This window comes from Lemur catta, chromosome 6 (genome assembly GCF_020740605.2).
Source record: "Lemur catta isolate mLemCat1 chromosome 6, mLemCat1.pri, whole genome shotgun sequence".
NCBI classification, from domain to species: domain Eukaryota; kingdom Metazoa; phylum Chordata; class Mammalia; order Primates; family Lemuridae; genus Lemur; species Lemur catta.
Genome location: NC_059133.1, coordinates 57855443 through 57871753, shown reverse-complemented (window position 1 = coordinate 57871753; position 16311 = coordinate 57855443). Strand labels below are relative to the sequence as shown.

General features: G+C 50.9%; 2 protein-coding genes, 1 long non-coding RNA gene and 1 pseudogene across 3 annotated transcripts; 2 read left to right on the top strand and 2 right to left on the bottom strand.

Moving 5' to 3' along the window:
• The first annotated feature begins 46 nt into the window (after positions 1-46).
• GPD1 (glycerol-3-phosphate dehydrogenase 1) lies at positions 47-9620 on the top strand. The gene is made up of 8 exons (XM_045554951.1): positions 47-2859; positions 3357-3534; positions 4329-4469; positions 5067-5205; positions 5448-5560; positions 6194-6427; positions 6634-6740; positions 7723-9620. The coding sequence occupies exons 1-8, from the start codon at positions 2753-2755 to the stop codon at positions 7817-7819; spliced, it is 1116 nt and encodes a 371-aa protein (XP_045410907.1). The 5' UTR covers positions 47-2752; the 3' UTR covers positions 7820-9620.
• Positions 2406-10039, bottom strand: LOC123640389. The gene is made up of 2 exons (XR_006735967.1): positions 9994-10039; positions 2406-6434 (listed from the first exon to the last, which is right to left on the bottom strand). It is a non-coding gene; the product is annotated as an uncharacterized LOC123640389 (long non-coding RNA).
• Positions 10040-10294: 255 nt separating this feature from the next.
• Positions 10295-16017, top strand: LOC123640386 (cytochrome c oxidase assembly protein COX14). The gene is made up of 2 exons (XM_045554949.1): positions 10295-10599; positions 15605-16017. The coding sequence occupies exon 2, from the start codon at positions 15613-15615 to the stop codon at positions 15784-15786; it is 174 nt and encodes a 57-aa protein (XP_045410905.1). The 5' UTR covers positions 10295-10599; positions 15605-15612; the 3' UTR covers positions 15787-16017.
• LOC123640846 lies at positions 13428-13524 on the bottom strand (annotated as a pseudogene).
• Positions 16018-16311: the final 294 nt, after the last annotated feature.

Here is a 16311-nt window from a genome sequence, read left to right as displayed (position 1 = left end):
CACCTGCTACATGCCAGTGTGGTGCTAGGCTATGGGGACAAAGTAGAAAACAAGAGTTCTACCTTTGTGGACCTCAGGGCCTTACCTTAGGGGTTGGTCTCTCAGCCTCAGGGATCCAAGCAGGCTAGGTGCTGGCTGGGATTATTGGGCTTCGCTGGATCTTAGAGTCCTGCCCCCAGTTCCCTTGTTAGGGAGGTACTAACAGGTCAGTGGCACTGTCTTCTCCTTCTGAGCTCCCCCAGGGAACTAGCTGGCTGGAGTGACTTGTCCTTGGGTGCCTACGATCCATTACGTGTAACATGGACTTTCACTTCCCTCCCAGGACTTCTGTCTAGATACGGGCCAGGGCCTGGATGACTAAAGACATTTTTGTGTCTGCCACTCTTTGAGGTTCCACTTTTATGACTCTGGGTAAGACTTCAGGTTCTTAAGACCAGCCTGGGAGTGCTATGTTGTTACCATACTGTAGACAACCAGCCCCTCATTGGCAGAGTTTGGAAGACTGCTCGGGAGTGATTACTCCTATTAGCAAATGCATAACTTCGTGCTGCAGTTCTGTCTGCTCCCCACCTGGTGCCTCATTACTTTTCTCCTTTGTGCCATTATCCAAGGAGGGAGTTTAGAATATAAGATGAGTGCAACCACACTCCAGAGTTGTAGTTTAAAAATGATCCTTTGCCTCCATGGATGGGGACACTCTAGTATTGCCTGTTTGGTGTATGTAATCAAACCCACCAGAAATACAACCACTGTTCCCAGTCTGGAACTTGAAGGTTTATCAGACTTGAGAGGGGAAAACAGAGAGAAAAGTGTGTTGGGGTGATAACTTGGAGTGGAGAAAATTGATGTCAAGGACATTGAAATGGCATCTGTTTTTGCCCAGGCTAATTACATGTGTAATGAATGGCTGATGAACCATTATTAATTTCAAGCAAATAATCTACAGTTTGCTCTTGGGAAAAGAGCTCTAGTGATACAGATAACTTCCTAGGATGAGCCAATTCTGCATCTCTGCACCCTCTTTATTCCTATAAATGAGCAAATTATTTGTCTACACGCTACCTAAAATGATTGTAGGGGCAAATTGAGGGAAGCGTTTAGGCAAAAACAAAGGGGTTATTTTATGCATAAACATCCATTCTTTGGGGTTCTCATGTGCCAGGGACAGAAGCATCCTTTCTCTTCACCACCCATAATCAGTGCTCCCAGCTGGCAGCCTGGCACTGGTGCTTTTGTCAGTGCCAGTGCAATAAAGGAGCGGTCTGTGGGAGGCTGTCTGTGTGTTAGGTTTAACTTTGTTCTAAGGAGAACAGCCAGCTACCGAATTCATGTATGTTTCCCTTCAGGGAACTCCCTGGCCATGGAAGGAGAATATGGTGGGCTTTTCCTGGGCAGTCCCTGGAACTTACAAAACCATTTCTCCTGGAGTACGTGGTAAGTGGACAGGAGTCTTGACCTCCTGCCCACTTACCCTTACCCATTGGTTGCACACAGACTCCCCTGTGGCCCAGTGCTTATTACCAGTTGCAGGCCAGTAGCAGGCCAAGGGGACGGTGACACTCATTTATTAATAGGCTGCCAGGCCAGGAGGTCGGCACGTGAGCATACAGTGTTATCTGCCCTCTAGGCCAAGGTTCACAATGTTAGAAGTCTCTTGCTTTACTCTCTAGATCAGCCTGGAAACCAGAGCTCCCTCTCTTAGTCAAACAGATGGCTGTGGGTGACAGAGCCCTGAACTGCTGAATGTGTGTTCCTTCCATTCTCCGCCTCCCCACAGAATCACGCACCACAGTACTTTCCAGTAAGGTATCTGAGACCACAAAGCGCCAGAGGACACAGCTGCCCCAGGTCCTACCTCCCCCTCTCTGGCCTCTGCAAACTAGCCATTAACTTGAGGAAGCTCCTTGTGCAGTAGCTTGGAAACCCATGAAAGGAGGAACTGAAGGAAGCTCAAAACCTCTCAAGGACAGTGTACACTTTGCCCTGTTTCCTATTTTCTCATGTCTTTAGCCCAGAGTCTACAAAAGGAGAACTGTGGGCCACAATCCTGAGTCCCCTAACTTTGACCTTTCCCACTCCTCCTAGAAGACTTTCTGGTGGGGATTGTCTCAGGAGAGGCTCATCGGTGAGTCCCTGAGATGACCACTGTGGGTGACCAAGATGACCTGAGTCTTCTGTGGTCTTATCCTTGGGCTGGGTTGTCCACAGAGCAGGCCCTTACCTCTTATGTGGTCTTACCTTTAAAAGTGGGCCCACATCCCCCACCCCCAACCCTACAGTGGAGCTAGTGTGGGCCTGCTAAAGGACAAAAGGAGACACTATTTGGAGCCCTGCAAGGGTATGTGGCCAGAGAACGAAGGGCAGAGAATCCCCCACCTCTGAAAAGAAAGCACTCCCCTAGTTGCTAAGGCTAAATACAATTTATTTCAGTGCTGGGGGACAGAAGGGAGTGAGGGGGACCAGTCACCTGCTCCTTATATGGGCTATTTTCTTGGCAGACCTCAAAAGGAGACCATGGCTAGGAGGGGGATGGGGAACTGGGCTGGGGCCAATGTAAGAAGCTTGCCAGCACTGTCAGCTGGCAAACCTAGGAGAAGCTGAGCCTGGTCTCTGCTCTGTTCCTGTTCCCCACCTGTCCCTACCCTTTTCTCCCCTTTCCCTGGCCCTGCCAGACTCTCAATCTCCCTGGGCGCCAGCCTCCACCCACCCCTGGAGGGCGGGGCTTGGCTGCACCCACGTGTGGCAGAGTTAAATGCTCCCACCGGCAGAAGAGCTGGGGAGTGTGGCACTGAGCCTGCTTGGGCAGAGAAGCAGAACCATGGCTGGCAAGAAAGTCTGCATTGTAGGCTCCGGCAACTGGTAAGCGGCTCTGCTAGGGGATGTGGGGGCAGCGTGGGTCCCCCTAATTACAGAAGGGCTAAGGAGGAGGCAGAGAGTGGGTAGGAAATGCCCTCAGGTTCCTGTTCAGCCCCTGGTGCTATCGTCTGTGCCTGCAGGCACAAGACAGGCAGTGCCCAGATTGCTCCTGGCCCCTGCCTGCCTGGTCAGCCGCACCTGTTTGCGGCTGGGAATGGAGTCTCCAGGGCATGCTCTGTTTGAAAAGCTGTTTGGGTTTGGGGGGGGAGCGATCAGAAGGCTGGCCCCCTTCTCTAGTGGCAAAGGGTGAGGTGGACTGAGTCTCCTTTCTACTGCCTGGTCATTGGGGACACAGTTGTCATGGGAGTGGGGGTGGCACGGACAGTGGGAGTGAATAATCTGGTGGGCTGCTGTGAGATCCTGAGATGGGGCACTGCCCCAACCCCTGCCACTGTTCCCTCCCTCACTCCTCCACTCTCCTGTCCTCCCCCTCCTGCCAGGGGCTCTGCCATCGCCAAGATCGTGGGTGGCAATGCAGCCCAGCTGGCAAGCTTTGACCCACGGGTGACCATGTGGGTGTTTGAGGAAGATGTTGGAGGCAGAAAGCTGACAGAGATCATCAACACGCAGCATGAGAATGTTAAATACCTGCCAGGGCACAAGCTGCCCCCAAATGTGGTGAGCCCCAATACCTTGCAAGGAAAGGAGAGAGGGAAGTAGAGGGAGGGACAGCCAGGATGGTGGGTCTTACTCAAGAGGTGCCTCCTGCTGAGAGGGGGCAGTTTCAGGTGGGAGCTGGACTTGGGAAACAGCTCAGGAGGACTGCTGTGGACGCTTTCTAGGACTGAGGAGAACTGGAATGTACCTACCCCCTTACAGGCTCCCAGGCAGGTGGGTGGGGAAAGGACTGGAAAGGAAGCCTGTCTCCTTGGCAGCCAAAGACTAGGCTCCCAGACTTGGGGTCCAGGTAGTGCCTGCCACAGGCGCTAATCCTGTTACTCATTCACTGGGTTATTAACAGACTGGGAGGCTGCTCCTTGGACTTATGGTCTTTGGTCACATCCATGTGCCTCTCTCCCTACCTGGAAAGGGGGAGCAGGAGAGAGCAGAAAGACTGCTTCCCAGCTGGGGGCCCTAGGGAGCACGGTGATGAAATCTTATTTGGCCTCTTCCTCCTGCCAAGCCCAGGCTACTTTTGACTTCGCTTACTGTCCCACAGCCAAGGGACAGAAATGCTGGGAGGAGGTTTCCAGTCCTGAAGAGCCCAGACAGCTGGAATGAGGGCGAGTGATGGCTGGGGGAGGGAATAGAGTGTCTTGTTCCTCCAAGTTCAGTCCTTCTAGATTCTGTCCCAAACCACCTTTCCTTCTCCCCCACCAGCCTCACTCTTTAGCTCCCAGATATCCTGAATGGGGTTCCACAGGGGCTAGGAGAGATCTACCAGGCCCCTGAGCACCTGGTCACCCCCACAGGTAGCTGTCCCAGATGTGGTCCAGGCTGCAGTGGATGCTGACATTCTGGTCTTTGTGGTGCCCCATCAGTTCATTGGCAAGATCTGTGACCAGCTCAAGGGCCACCTGAAGAAAAACGCCATTGGCATGTCTCTTATTAAGGTGCCAGGGACACGTTGATGTGGGTGTGGGACAGTGCAACTGTTATGGGGCTCGGGGAGGGTGAAGCAAGGAGAACATAAAATGGCAGATGTAGGCCAAGAGTTGCTCAGAGAGGACAGAGGAATTGGCTTTGGAAAGGCTAAAGTAAGCAGTCAGAGGCTGGGGCTGCTGGAAGGGAGGCTGGCTGGGAAGTAGATGAGAGATTGGTCTGAAGGCCAGTGTCTTCAGGGAGTTTGGGAGGTGTAAAGGGATGCCTTGGGGATATGAGAAGTGGGCTGGTTTGAGGAGTGTGAAAGGCGAGCTGGTTTGGAGCAGTGACATCACTGCATGGACTACCTCCTGTTTGAGGTAGTTAGGAAAGAGCTGTCTAGAGACATGGAGGGGATATATCGCCTTGGAGAAGTAGGTCAAAGGTATGTGGCAGGAGAATTTTTCACATGTCCACCCTCCTCATGGCAAACTTTAGCTGGGTAGGATGGGGCAGGACCTCTGGGAGGGATAATGATGAACAGTGGATTTGGAAGGGGCAGGATTTCTGGGTGGGAAGCCCTCCATTGGCCATAAGGGCACCTGGCCTGAGCTCCATCCTGTGCCCAGGGGGTAGACGAGGGCCCCAATGGGCTGAAGCTCATCTCCGAAGTGATTGGGGAACGCCTTGGCATCCCCATGAGCGTGCTGATGGGGGCCAACATTGCCAGCGAGGTGGCTGATGAGAAGTTCTGTGAAACAACCATTGGTGAGAGCCCCCCACCACCCACATACACAGGCAGCTCTAGTTGCATCCCTTCCCCATACTCTCCTCCAACCCCACTTAGCTGTCTCCTCCCCATAAAGCAGGGAAAGGAAGGAGACCCAAGCATCAGAGGTGAGGGAGGTTGGGATACCCTCAGGGAAGGGGCTGCAGGTCCTGCTTAGGGCAGATGTGAGAAGAACAGTTCAAGAGTCCCCCCTCAAAGCCTTGCCCCTTCCCCACTTTAGGCTGCAAGGACCCGGCCCAGGGACAACTTCTGAAAGAACTGATGCAGACACCCAATTTCCGTATCACAGTGGTGCCAGAGGTGGACACCGTCGAGATCTGTGGAGCCTTAAAGGTGAGAGGGGCACAGAGGCAGCTATGGGGTGGGGAGAAGGTCCTAAAGGAGAGCCAGCTTAGTTCTACAGGGTTGCTGGTACTCCAGGTTTTCACTCTTGAGCAGTTGCTCCCCTTCCCCACCAAGTCCCACACACACAGGAAGAACTGCAGAAGCAAAGCTAGGGTCATTCAGGCCTGCTGCCTATTCATCATCAGACACTGGACCCTCTTCTTCCTTTCCCCTTTTCCCTGTCTCCAGGAGGTGGTCCAGCGGGGAAGAGGAGATGCCCAGGCTAATAGGAGAGGCAAAACAGCCAGGACACCCAGATAGATTGATAATCAGAACTATGGATCCTGAACAGCTATGGACATGAGGGCTATGGAATGGTCACGGATGGAAGGGCCAGCTAGAGAGAAGAGTGCTTTCAGAAAATGTCCTCAAGGAGGGAGTATGGGGCAGGGTTTAAGAAAGTGGGTACATCAAGTGGGAAAACCCAGAGGTGGAAATACTTTAGGAGCACATACATTAGGCTTCACTTACACAGTAGCTGTGTCATGGCTGATATAAGGAGCACAAGGCAGGTGCTGAGGGCTCTACCTGGGGCCTGCAGGAGGAGGGTCCTTTCTCACCTATGACCTCCATTCCCCCAAGAATGTAGTGGCTGTAGGAGCTGGCTTCTGTGATGGGCTGGGCTTTGGCGACAACACCAAGGCAGCGGTGATCCGGCTGGGACTCATGGAGATGATCGCCTTTGCCAAGCTCTTCTGCAGTGGCCCTGTGTCCTCTGCCACATTCTTGGAGAGCTGCGGTGTTGCTGATCTCATCACTACCTGTTATGGAGGGCGGAACCGCAAGGTGGCCGAGGCCTTTGCCCGTACAGGAAAGGTGGGCCCTGGGAGAAGGGAGAACAGAGGGTGGGTGTCAAGGTAGAGGCACTCAACAGGAGGCATCTCTTGAGTACAAACATTAATACTATTGTGAACATTCCCACCCCTTCTTTCCCCCCCAAGACCCCACCTCCCATCTGAGCCCCAGACATACTGACAACCCTCTTCTCCCACTTCCCTCCACATGCCCTGTTTTCTGCACAGTCCATTGAGCAGCTGGAGAAAGAGATGCTGAATGGGCAGAAGCTGCAGGGGCCCCAGACAGCCCGGGAGCTACACAGCATCCTCCAGCACAAGGGCCTGGTGGACAAGTAAGTGTCGGCCACAGCCAGAAGTGCTCTCCCTTCGTCATCTTCCTGAACCCTCCACAATCTGTGAAGTGGACAGAGGGGAGTGTGACCTTATGTTTCAGACAAAAAGACTAGAGCTTGGAGAGAGTCTGGTATGCCCATTGTCCCTGGCTAGTTCATGGTCTTTGAACTCCTTCCAGTCTAGTGCTCTTCACACTACATTACTTGCACCCCTCTGCATCCTTTCCTCCTTGTCCTCTGCTCTCGGAGTTGGAGCTCTCAAGGCAGCTCATCTGATTGTCCCACCTCTCTGTCCATCACCCCTAGTCTGAGTCTCTTCCCCAAGGCCAAACTTTCTGTCCCCTGAATCCTGTCCAGGGTCCTGAGGTGTGAGGAGAAGGATGGGCTCTGCTTCAGGGTGCTCCTTTTCAGGGAGCACCAAGACAGCAGGGCTGACGGGGCTGATCAGAGCAGAGCTCTGTTGGTCTGGGAAAGAATCCTAGAAGAGCATAGGAAACAGGTTCGGAAGATCAGCTCATGCTGGTCAGGGTAAAGCCTCCTGGTAAAGGGGGCAGCTGGGGAACAGGATAGGAAGAAGGAAACTGCTATTTATTGAGCACTTTCACATAATACATAATCATATCTTCACATTCACAATTATATCTTCACAACTGCGTTATATTGGCCCCATTTTATGGTTGATGACACTGAAGCTCAGAGAGCTTTAGTGGGTTGCCCAATTGGAACAAAAATTCAAGCCAGGGAAACATGCGGGCAAGTTCAATATGTTAGGGAGCAGGGAAATTAGCAACCTGACTCCAAAACCCAAGGCTAGGGAGTTTGGATTCTCAGCAGGTGGAAACCGAGAGCCAGAGTCTGCCTGAGCTCCTGACTGGGAGGGTAGGGGAGTGGAGGGTTAGGCAGAGAATGGGGAGTTAGGGGTGGAGGTAGAGGGTGGGCCAGGAATGGAAGCCTAAGCTGAGCTTTTCTCTCTCTGCTCTAGGTTCCCTTTGTTCATGGCTGTGTACAAGGTGTGCTATGAGAGCCAGCCAGTGGGTGAATTCATCCGCTGCCTGCAGAATCATCCAGAACATATGTGAGTGGGGCCAGGGCCCGGGCCAGGGCCCAGGCCAGGCAGATTCTTTATCTTAATGGAGACCGGCAGAAGCTTGGGGCACCTAGTCACCAGGATCTGCGAGACTCCCCATGGAGCAGAATCTTCTCAGCTTCTCACTGGAGGACAGGAGGCAGTGGGCCCAGCTACGCACCTGGAGATCCTGAACTGCCAAGCAGCCTGCAGTCTCCTGCTACCACATCTTGCTAGAAATGGAGTTGCCATGTCCCTCTCCAGATGTGGGGCTTTCTCCCTGTCCTCTGGGAGGGGTAGAACCCAAGCCTGAGTGCTGCCCGCTTCAGTTGTGTGTGTTTGGGGGAGGGTAGGGAAAGAGGACATCAGGGCAGGAGCTGCCAGTTGCTCCTTCACACAGTCTAGGAGTCCTGTTAAGTGGCTAAAGAAGTACCTTAGCCACAGGAGGGATGAGGCAAGAGCTGCCTGGGAGGGGTCTGGGCTTTTGAGCTGACATAGGACCCAGGGGCCCCTTGACTGACCTCTGCCAGGCCCCACACAGCTTCAGTGGATCTCAGTGTTTGTTAACAAAATACAAAGATCTCAAACAACCCCCTTCTAGCTTCTCCTAGCAACATCTGCGTCCTCAGAAACCTCTGGTCATCCCCTTTGCCCCTCCCCCAGGCTGCCCTGGCACCAGAGTTGCTGCCATGCTGGCATCTCTGGCCCTGTGGCTTGCCATTCTCCCCAGGGACTTCCCGGTTCCTAGTTCTTTGCCAGCCCCTCCCACCCTGTGTGACCTTTCCTAGCCTTCCCTCACCCTCCCCGCCAGCACCTTCTTTGGGGGGGCAGGAACTTAATCTGCTGACAGAGCTATTCCTTTTCACAGTAGGCTCAGATCACTGAGCTACCTGTGACCTTTGCATTTGCTCTGTCTCTCTTCTCAGTAGCTCTAGCTGGGGGCCACTCCTGCTGCTGTCTCCCCAGAGGACATCCCTGACTCTTACCCCTTTCCTCCTCCCAAATCCTGCACCTTTTTCTCAGCTGCTCCAGACCAGCCAGCGAAGCTAACCAGCACCTGGCATCTGGAGGCCAGGGGGCCAGAGTGGTCCAAAAGCTGAGCAGAGGTGGGGAAGGGTGAGCAGGTTCCCATGTTGGTGAGTCCTGATATTCCAAAGCCAGCTCTCTTTTCTTCAGTGAGGGCCTTCTCATGATGTACTGACCACATCAGCACTTCAGAAGTGGAAAAACTCAAGGAGGAGGAAGAAAATAAAAACCAGCCTACTCTCTGGGGTGAGGCAAGAATAGCAGGGGGGAGGGTGAGGAGTGTGCTTTGGACTGGCCTTGCTCCAAGATGGGGTGGCAGTGGGGGAATGTCATGGGTCAGCAGCCTAAGCCCTCAGCTATAAATAGTCCCCAAGGGCCTGGGAGGCTCCTGTGTCCGGGTCCAGCAGGGGTCTCAGCTTCCTGTGTGGCAGCACCTGGCATACTGTGGCTCTGGCCAGCATTGTGTTAGCCCTCCCTTACTCCCCAACAAGCCAGGGGGGCAGGATCCTCTCTGCTCCTAGCCCTCGAGAATTCACTGTCTTACAAGCGAAGGGCAGAGCTGCCCAGATCAGGCAGCAAAAGTGAGAGGTCCAGGTGGAGGCACTAAGAAAATCCAGAGCTGCCTCCCCAGGAGGTTAAGGTGGGGGCAGAGAGGCAGCTTCAAACACTTTTGCCTACTTTTGTTCACTCCACAGTTAACTGTGAATCTGAGGCCTTCCTGTCAGGCCTACTTCTCTACCCAATAAAGCATGGTTTTTCCAGAAACAGAGTTGGGGAAGGGAGCTTTAGTGAGTGTGGCAGTGCGTGTGCTGTTTTGTATCACTGCATGTATGTTTTCGGTCTTACCGTAGGAAAAATGAAAAAAGATCCCTCCTTGATAATCCCAGCCACTGCCGGCCCTCAGCAAAGGTGCTCACTCAGTCCCCTCTGTCCCGTCTCCCGCCAGCACCCCCCACGCCCCTCCCCTCAAGCTGGCACCCAGCCTTCCCGGCGCTTCTGAGGGGCTTTATCACACCGGCTGCTAGCCGGGGAGGTCACACACGGGACAGAGACATTAGAAACTCACCCCCCACCGTGCCCACTCCGTGGTCATGGCTCAACCTGCCACATCCTTGGCGGTCCAGGCCTCGCGCTTCCCACCCTTCCCACCCCGGTTCCTACCTGAGCTCCGCCCGCAGCCCAGCCACCCGGGACAGGGCAGCTCCCGGCTCTAGGGGGCGCGCGGTCCACCTCCACAAGGCTGGCGCCGGGAGAATCTACCCAGCTACTAGAGACGTCACCACGCTGTACGCTGGGGATTGGTTGATTATGACTTAGCATCCTAAAACTTCCGGTTCCAGAGCATGGGTTACCAAACATCCTTTCTTAAGGGAGCGTAACCACAACCCCCAGAATTCAACGGGCTTCTCCGAGAGGAAGGTTCGTCTGAGGATGCGTAGTAAAGATAATTGGCCCGGAAGCCGAAGTCCAAAGTCAGCCACGCGCGGGAATGGCAGCAGGAGTGGGCTCCACCCTTAGTGGGTGGCGTTATGCTGGGCCGGGCCCGTCGGAAGCCGAGTCCTAGAGGCTGAAACAGGCGAATGAGAGGAAGAAAGGGTAGCTTTGCGCACCAATAGCTGAGGCGTTCAGGGTTGTTTTGGGGCCGCTACCCTCACGTGTCTGGTTTCGAGTGCTGCGTTCGGTCGCACTAGGAAGTTGCGCGGACCGTGGCAGTGAGACACTTCCTGCGGAAGCCTCGGTTGGACTCGAAGGAGCTGCAACATCCAGGTACGCTGTCGACTGGGCAGAGCAGGGGCCGCGGATCCCGCTGCGTGCACGCCCATCTGGGCCAGGCCGTGCTTACCGCATCCTCTAATCCCCTAGTCTTCGGGCTTCGGTGCCCTGGAGGTCACGGGAGTATGCTGCGCAGCCGACTGCGAGCCGCGGTCCGTACTGCCCAACCCCCTTGCAGCAGTAGGTCACCCTTGCTAGAGCACGTCGCTGATCCTGTTAAACCTCGCGTCTTGGCTTGGGCGTCTTGGCCCTCAACGCTCCCACTCCAAATGCTCCTTCCTTCCTTCCGCTGAGCCCTGATACGTGGCTTTCCCAGTCACCCTTCGTGCGTATTGGTTATCCAGCTCATCTTGCACTGCGGAATGCTGTCCCCCTCTCTCTTCTAGGCTTCAAACAGTGTAAATCCTGCCCACCCTTCTAAAAATACACCTCCACCCCATCCCACCCCTACACCTTTCTGCTAACTTTTCTCGAGCCTCCACCCTGTCGCTGAATTCTCACGGTGCCTCTTCTCACGCACTTTCTACTTTTCTAATGATATAGGCTACATAGCTTATTCCCATCACACCATAAGCTCCTTTGAAACGGAAGCCATGTTCTTTTCCACGGCCTTCATACCATGGTGTGCCTTAAGTGCCGTGAAGAAGATAAATAAATGAATCTAAGCTGAGATGATAGACCCATTTGAGGGAATAAGTTTTACCAGGGGAATAACCTGAGCCTTGAGGTCCTCCCATGTTTAGGGCAGAAAAAAAGAAGAGCCACAAAGCCCTTGGAAATCGCACCCCTATGACATTTTTCAGAATGACTTTTTCCATGCCTTTTCCTTCTTCTGAAACCTGCAGCCCAACCTCATCACTCCATGAGATTTCATCTTTTCCTGGGCCATCCTCTGTCTGGTTCTGTCCTGCCCACCTCACTTTTATCCTCAGTTTAGCCACACCAGCTTCCTCCCCTTTAAAACATATTCAAATCTTTCTTGTTAATAAGCAAAACAAAACTAGAATTTTCTTGATCGTGTTACCTTCTCAAGTTACTGCCCTGTCATTCTCATCAGTTCTTATCTTTGGGTGAGGAGGTTATGATCCTTCTAATGATCTCTTTCTGTGCTGGAAAAATGCTGGACACATATGAACGCTGTGGGGGTTCATAGGCCCACTGGGCCCCTGGCTAAGAATCTGTGCTCTTTACTTGCCCTATACTGCCTGTTCCCATGCAGCGCACTAAACTGACTTCCACCCTAGGCTTCCCTGTGACCTAGTGGCCCATTCCCACCCAATGGTCCCATCTAACCAGCCATCATGTTAACTTTGCAGTAGTGGTACCCAATTTTTGTTCTAGCTTAACACACTGGAAAGACACAGCGTACCTCCATCAGTGGCAGTGATTTGATACAGCAGTGATTTTCAACCAGGAAGGGAGATGTAGTTAAAATAAAAATTCCACCAGATGTTTCTGGAATTTCTTGTCTTCTTTCCTTAATTGTTCCCTTCTTCAAACTATTGCTCCCTTGGCCTTTCCCTTTCTCTTCAGAAAGAGAAGTGCTTTGGTGTCGCTTGCTATATCCATCTGTTTCTGAAAGCTTCTCTACCAAGATCTGTATAGATTTGCATTTCCATCTGCCTGATAGACATCATCACATGAATGTTACACTGAGCATCTTAATTTTAACATGTCCAAACCCAGGTCCTGATCTTGTTGACTGACACTGCCACCACCCTATACATACAGTGACACTTCTTTCTTCTCTTGCTTTTTTTTAAGTCACAAATACAGTTCTATTTGGAAATGTTTGCCTTATATGGACACAAGATAAAAGAGCGAAAGATGATATAAACACTCTCTACACCAAAAAAGGCATGGGATGAGAGATTGATTTTTTAAAAACATACATATTAAGTCTATTCTAAAATAAGTAAACTTATTTGCTTTTGGAATGTCTCATATGCCTGTACCTCACTCGAGGGGGAAAAAGGCCAAGTGTTGTTTTTACCTCTGCTTTAATCCTGTCCTGGTCTTTCTGCAGTTAGTCTCTGTCTTGTGCTGGCAGACACAGCAGTTCTCATTGGCATTTTGTGCCTGAGAGGGTGCAAGAAGATCTTGTCTAGAGTCAGCCCATCTCTGCACTACTACAGTACCCCCATGTCCACTCATTTCAGGGACCCCAGGTGGCCACCTCAAGGGAGCATACGGGGGATATCCACTTGTTGATTCCAGTCACCTTCCGAAGCTAGAAGGGGGCTCTTCTGATGGTCATCACATGTTCTACTTTAACAAAGCCCTCATATTTCCATAGGGCATGCCCCATATGAGCATCCCTTTAAAACACCTGGTTTGCAGTGCACTCTGTCTGACCATGTGGCCAGGCTGCTGGCCACTGCCTATAAGTCAGTAAAAACCCAAACATGGGGGCTTTTACCACTGTTCAATTGTTCCATCACTGCCAGGAAAGCAGTATGTAATTTAGCCCACCAAGCTGGCTTATTTTTACCTTCTTTGATCAGAGTGGCATCCTTCTAAATAGAATGTTGCCGGTATACCTTGAAACTGCCATCCACAAACCACGCATCTCTTTGTCAGTCAGTCGAAAGCTGTTTATAAGGCAATGCAGAATCCAGCAGCTCCTCACACACAGTTCCAAAGTCAGACCTAGGGGAAAAAGGCTTCCTGCTCATGAGTGTCTACTCCTTGCACTCCCTGGGTAGTATTATCCTGTGTAAACTACTTTCATTTTATTATGCAACACTCTGGGCACTGCTGTCCCCCATTAGAGCATTTCTCTGACATCTCCCAGACAGCATGGGTAATTCAGGTGTCCTTCAAAAAATATGGAATATTTCATGAATTTACATGTCATCCGTGTGCAGGAGCCATGCTAATCTTCTCTGTATCATTCCAGTTTTAGTATATGTGCTGCACTTCTCATTTCTGAGTCCCAATCCACAAAAGTTCCTAAACTGGAGGTATTTTCAGCTTTGCCCTAATCCATTCAGTTCATAAATGTTCTACTTCCAAAATAACTTCTGCACCTGTTCTCTCCATTTCTCCTGCCCCTGCTTTAGCTCAGGGTCTATGAGGAGTTTTTGCTAATTCAAAATTAGGAGAAACCTCAGCATGCATTAGGCAGGAGAAGGAAGTAAGGGTGTAGATCCCAGGATTATGTCTGTCAGTTGGTCTTGTATCATTCTTCTAGCCAAGCTGTTTCTTTGTTGGCTGGTGAATGCTTCCAGCCTTTTTCCTCCAGCCCCTTGAAAAGGTGGTCCTGTAATTGGTTAGCATCTGGCCAGGGTAGTGCAGGGAGGAGAAAGAATAAGCAAGGGGAGGTTGTGGGCTGGAGGTCTCTTTGCCAGGTGTTTGTTTACTACCTTAGTGGCCTGCTCTGTGTGTGTGTGTTTTCTTCACTATCTCATGCATAGCTTGGAGTCATTTCAAACCTCAGATAACCTGAATGTAGCCCCTTCTCATCTTGAACCTGTGTCATTTGTTTTTCTTCTTCTGACCTTATTTATTTATTTATTTATTTATTTATTTATTTATTCATTCATTCATTCATTCATTCATTCATTTATGTATGTATGAATGAATGAATGAATGAGACAGAGTTGCACTCTGTTGCCCGGGCTAGAATGCCGTGGCATCAAGCTCACAGCAACCTCAAACTCCTGGGCTTAAGCAATCCTTCTGCCTCAGCCTCCTGAGTAGCTGGGACTATAGGCATGTGCCAGCATGCCCGGGTAATTTTTTTCCATATATATTTTTAGCTGTCCAGATCATTTCTTTCTATTTTTAGTAGAGACGGGGGGTCTCGCTCTTGCTCAGGCTGGTCTCGAACTCCTGACCTCAAGCGATCCTCCCGCCTCGGCCTCTCAGAGTGCTAGAATTACAGGCATGAGCCACCTCACCCGGCCCTTCTGACCTTTTTTAATGTCACTTTCCATAGTGGGATTATAATTCAGAGAAGCTGTCCCTCAGCTCAGTTTGGGGTCTACCCTCAAGGCCTGCCTCAAAGGCAGCGTTCAGCCCTTAGGGCTCACTCTGAGAATCACTTATGTATCTTTGATCCCCTAAACCAGCTAATTCTGAGCTTGTCTTCCTCCAAGTTCTTTTTCTTGACTTTTAAGAAACCTATTCTCACTCATTTCAGTCAGTCTTTTCATATCAATTCCCTCAACAGAACAGAACCTAAGAACCCATTCATAGTCCCAGATTGACGAACATTTTGTTCCAAAGGATTCCTTACTAAACTTTCTCTTGTCCCCTACCTCAGAATGTCTAGGGAACAATTAAATTAAAAGTAATTTATCTCGTGCAAATATGATTTAACAATTTGCTGGAGACCCAGTAAGTTTCTTTTTAGCCAGTGGGATAGGTTCTTAGAGTTTGGAACTTAGAATTAATGTTACAAAAAGTTAAGTAAATTAAAATAATATAAAAATACTGTTGGCACTATTTCAGGTATGTTATGGCTTAAACATGCCTTAGTGCTAACTTGAGAACCTCGCCACTGTGAGTAAGATTGTTTTTATGGGAAAACAAATTGGATATTGCCTGAAAGATTCCCATTTGGTCCTCCTGGAGAGAATAATTCACTGCAAATGTTTAATTCCCGATTACCTCCGTTAGTTCCTTACTGGCCAGAAAAACTGATGTCTGTTCGTTCAACATAATGTGCCAGTTAAGAACAGTCCTGGGTGGTCCATGCCAGTCACTTCTCTCCACAGGCACAGAGGGCCAAGTAGCTGTGATGGCATTCAGAGGGGCCTGGTTCCAGCCTCATTTCTGTATCTTGTGTGCAGACTTTATTTGTCCTTTTCAATTGTAGAATTCCTAAACAATATCTTCCAGTGTCCTTATGAGACTGCCTACATGTAGGGGCCATTTGGTATAGAGTGCAGACGGACTAAACAGGATGGAGAAGTTATGGAGTGGCTTTAACCAGAGAGATGGGCCAGGCAGATGAGGCCTTATCCTCGGGTCTAAATTCAGTCTGTCTTTGTAGGGGACGACATGCCAACTGCCAAGCAGCTAGCCGACATTGGCTACAAGACCTTCTCTACCTCCATGATGCTCCTCACCGTGTATGGGGGCTACCTCTGCAGTGTCCGGGCCTACCACTTTCTCCAGCGGCGCCGCTCCCGGCGCCAGGCCGCAGAAGAACAGAAGACCTCAGGAGTCCTGTAGAACTGGGGGTCTTTTTCTCCCGAGCAGAGAGGCCTGAGGCCTTACCTGCCATCATTTCCAGGTCAAGAGGACTAGGGCTTTGATGATTTTCAAACCCTGCTGGAAGAAAGTGCCCATGGTTTCTCTGGTTCTGCCAGTCTGTGTCAGTTTGACAGTTTGTGGAGGCTGTTGAATCGTAATAGGAATGTGAGAGTGAGGTACACCTACAGACATTAAATATTTTGCCATGTCTGTGTCTTAGTGTTTCTGTTTACCCAAATAGTATACGGACCACAGAAGGGGAGCCTTCACTACCAGTTTTCTGGTCATAGACTGGATTACCATATCTTGTGCTCTTATCACCCATGAAGTGGGGGATATACAGTTTTTGGAGTAGTACTATCAGCCCTCATGATCTCAGAGAAAACACTGTCCCAGAATTTATATAAATCCCTGAAAAAACTATAAGAAGCTTTTCTTTGGCAGTGACATTCCTAGACCAGTGATTCTGTGTAGGTAATGGGGTATGCTGGCCAGCACAGCCAC

Excerpts from the sequence above, each read along its gene's own strand:
- LOC123640386 (XM_045554949.1), top strand. The coding sequence starts at position 15,613 with ATGCCAACTGCCAAGCAGCTAGCCGACATTGGCTACAAGACCTTCTCT.
- GPD1 (XM_045554951.1), top strand. The coding sequence starts at position 2,753 with ATGCTCCCACCGGCAGAAGAGCTGGGGAGTGTGGCACTGAGCCTGCTT. Across the intron at positions 2,860-3,356 it reads ATTGTAGGCTCCGGCAACTG|GGGCTCTGCCATCGCCAAGA; the intron begins GTAAGCGGCTCT and ends CCCTCCTGCCAG. Across the intron at positions 5,561-6,193 it reads AGATCTGTGGAGCCTTAAAG|AATGTAGTGGCTGTAGGAGC; the intron begins GTGAGAGGGGCA and ends CATTCCCCCAAG.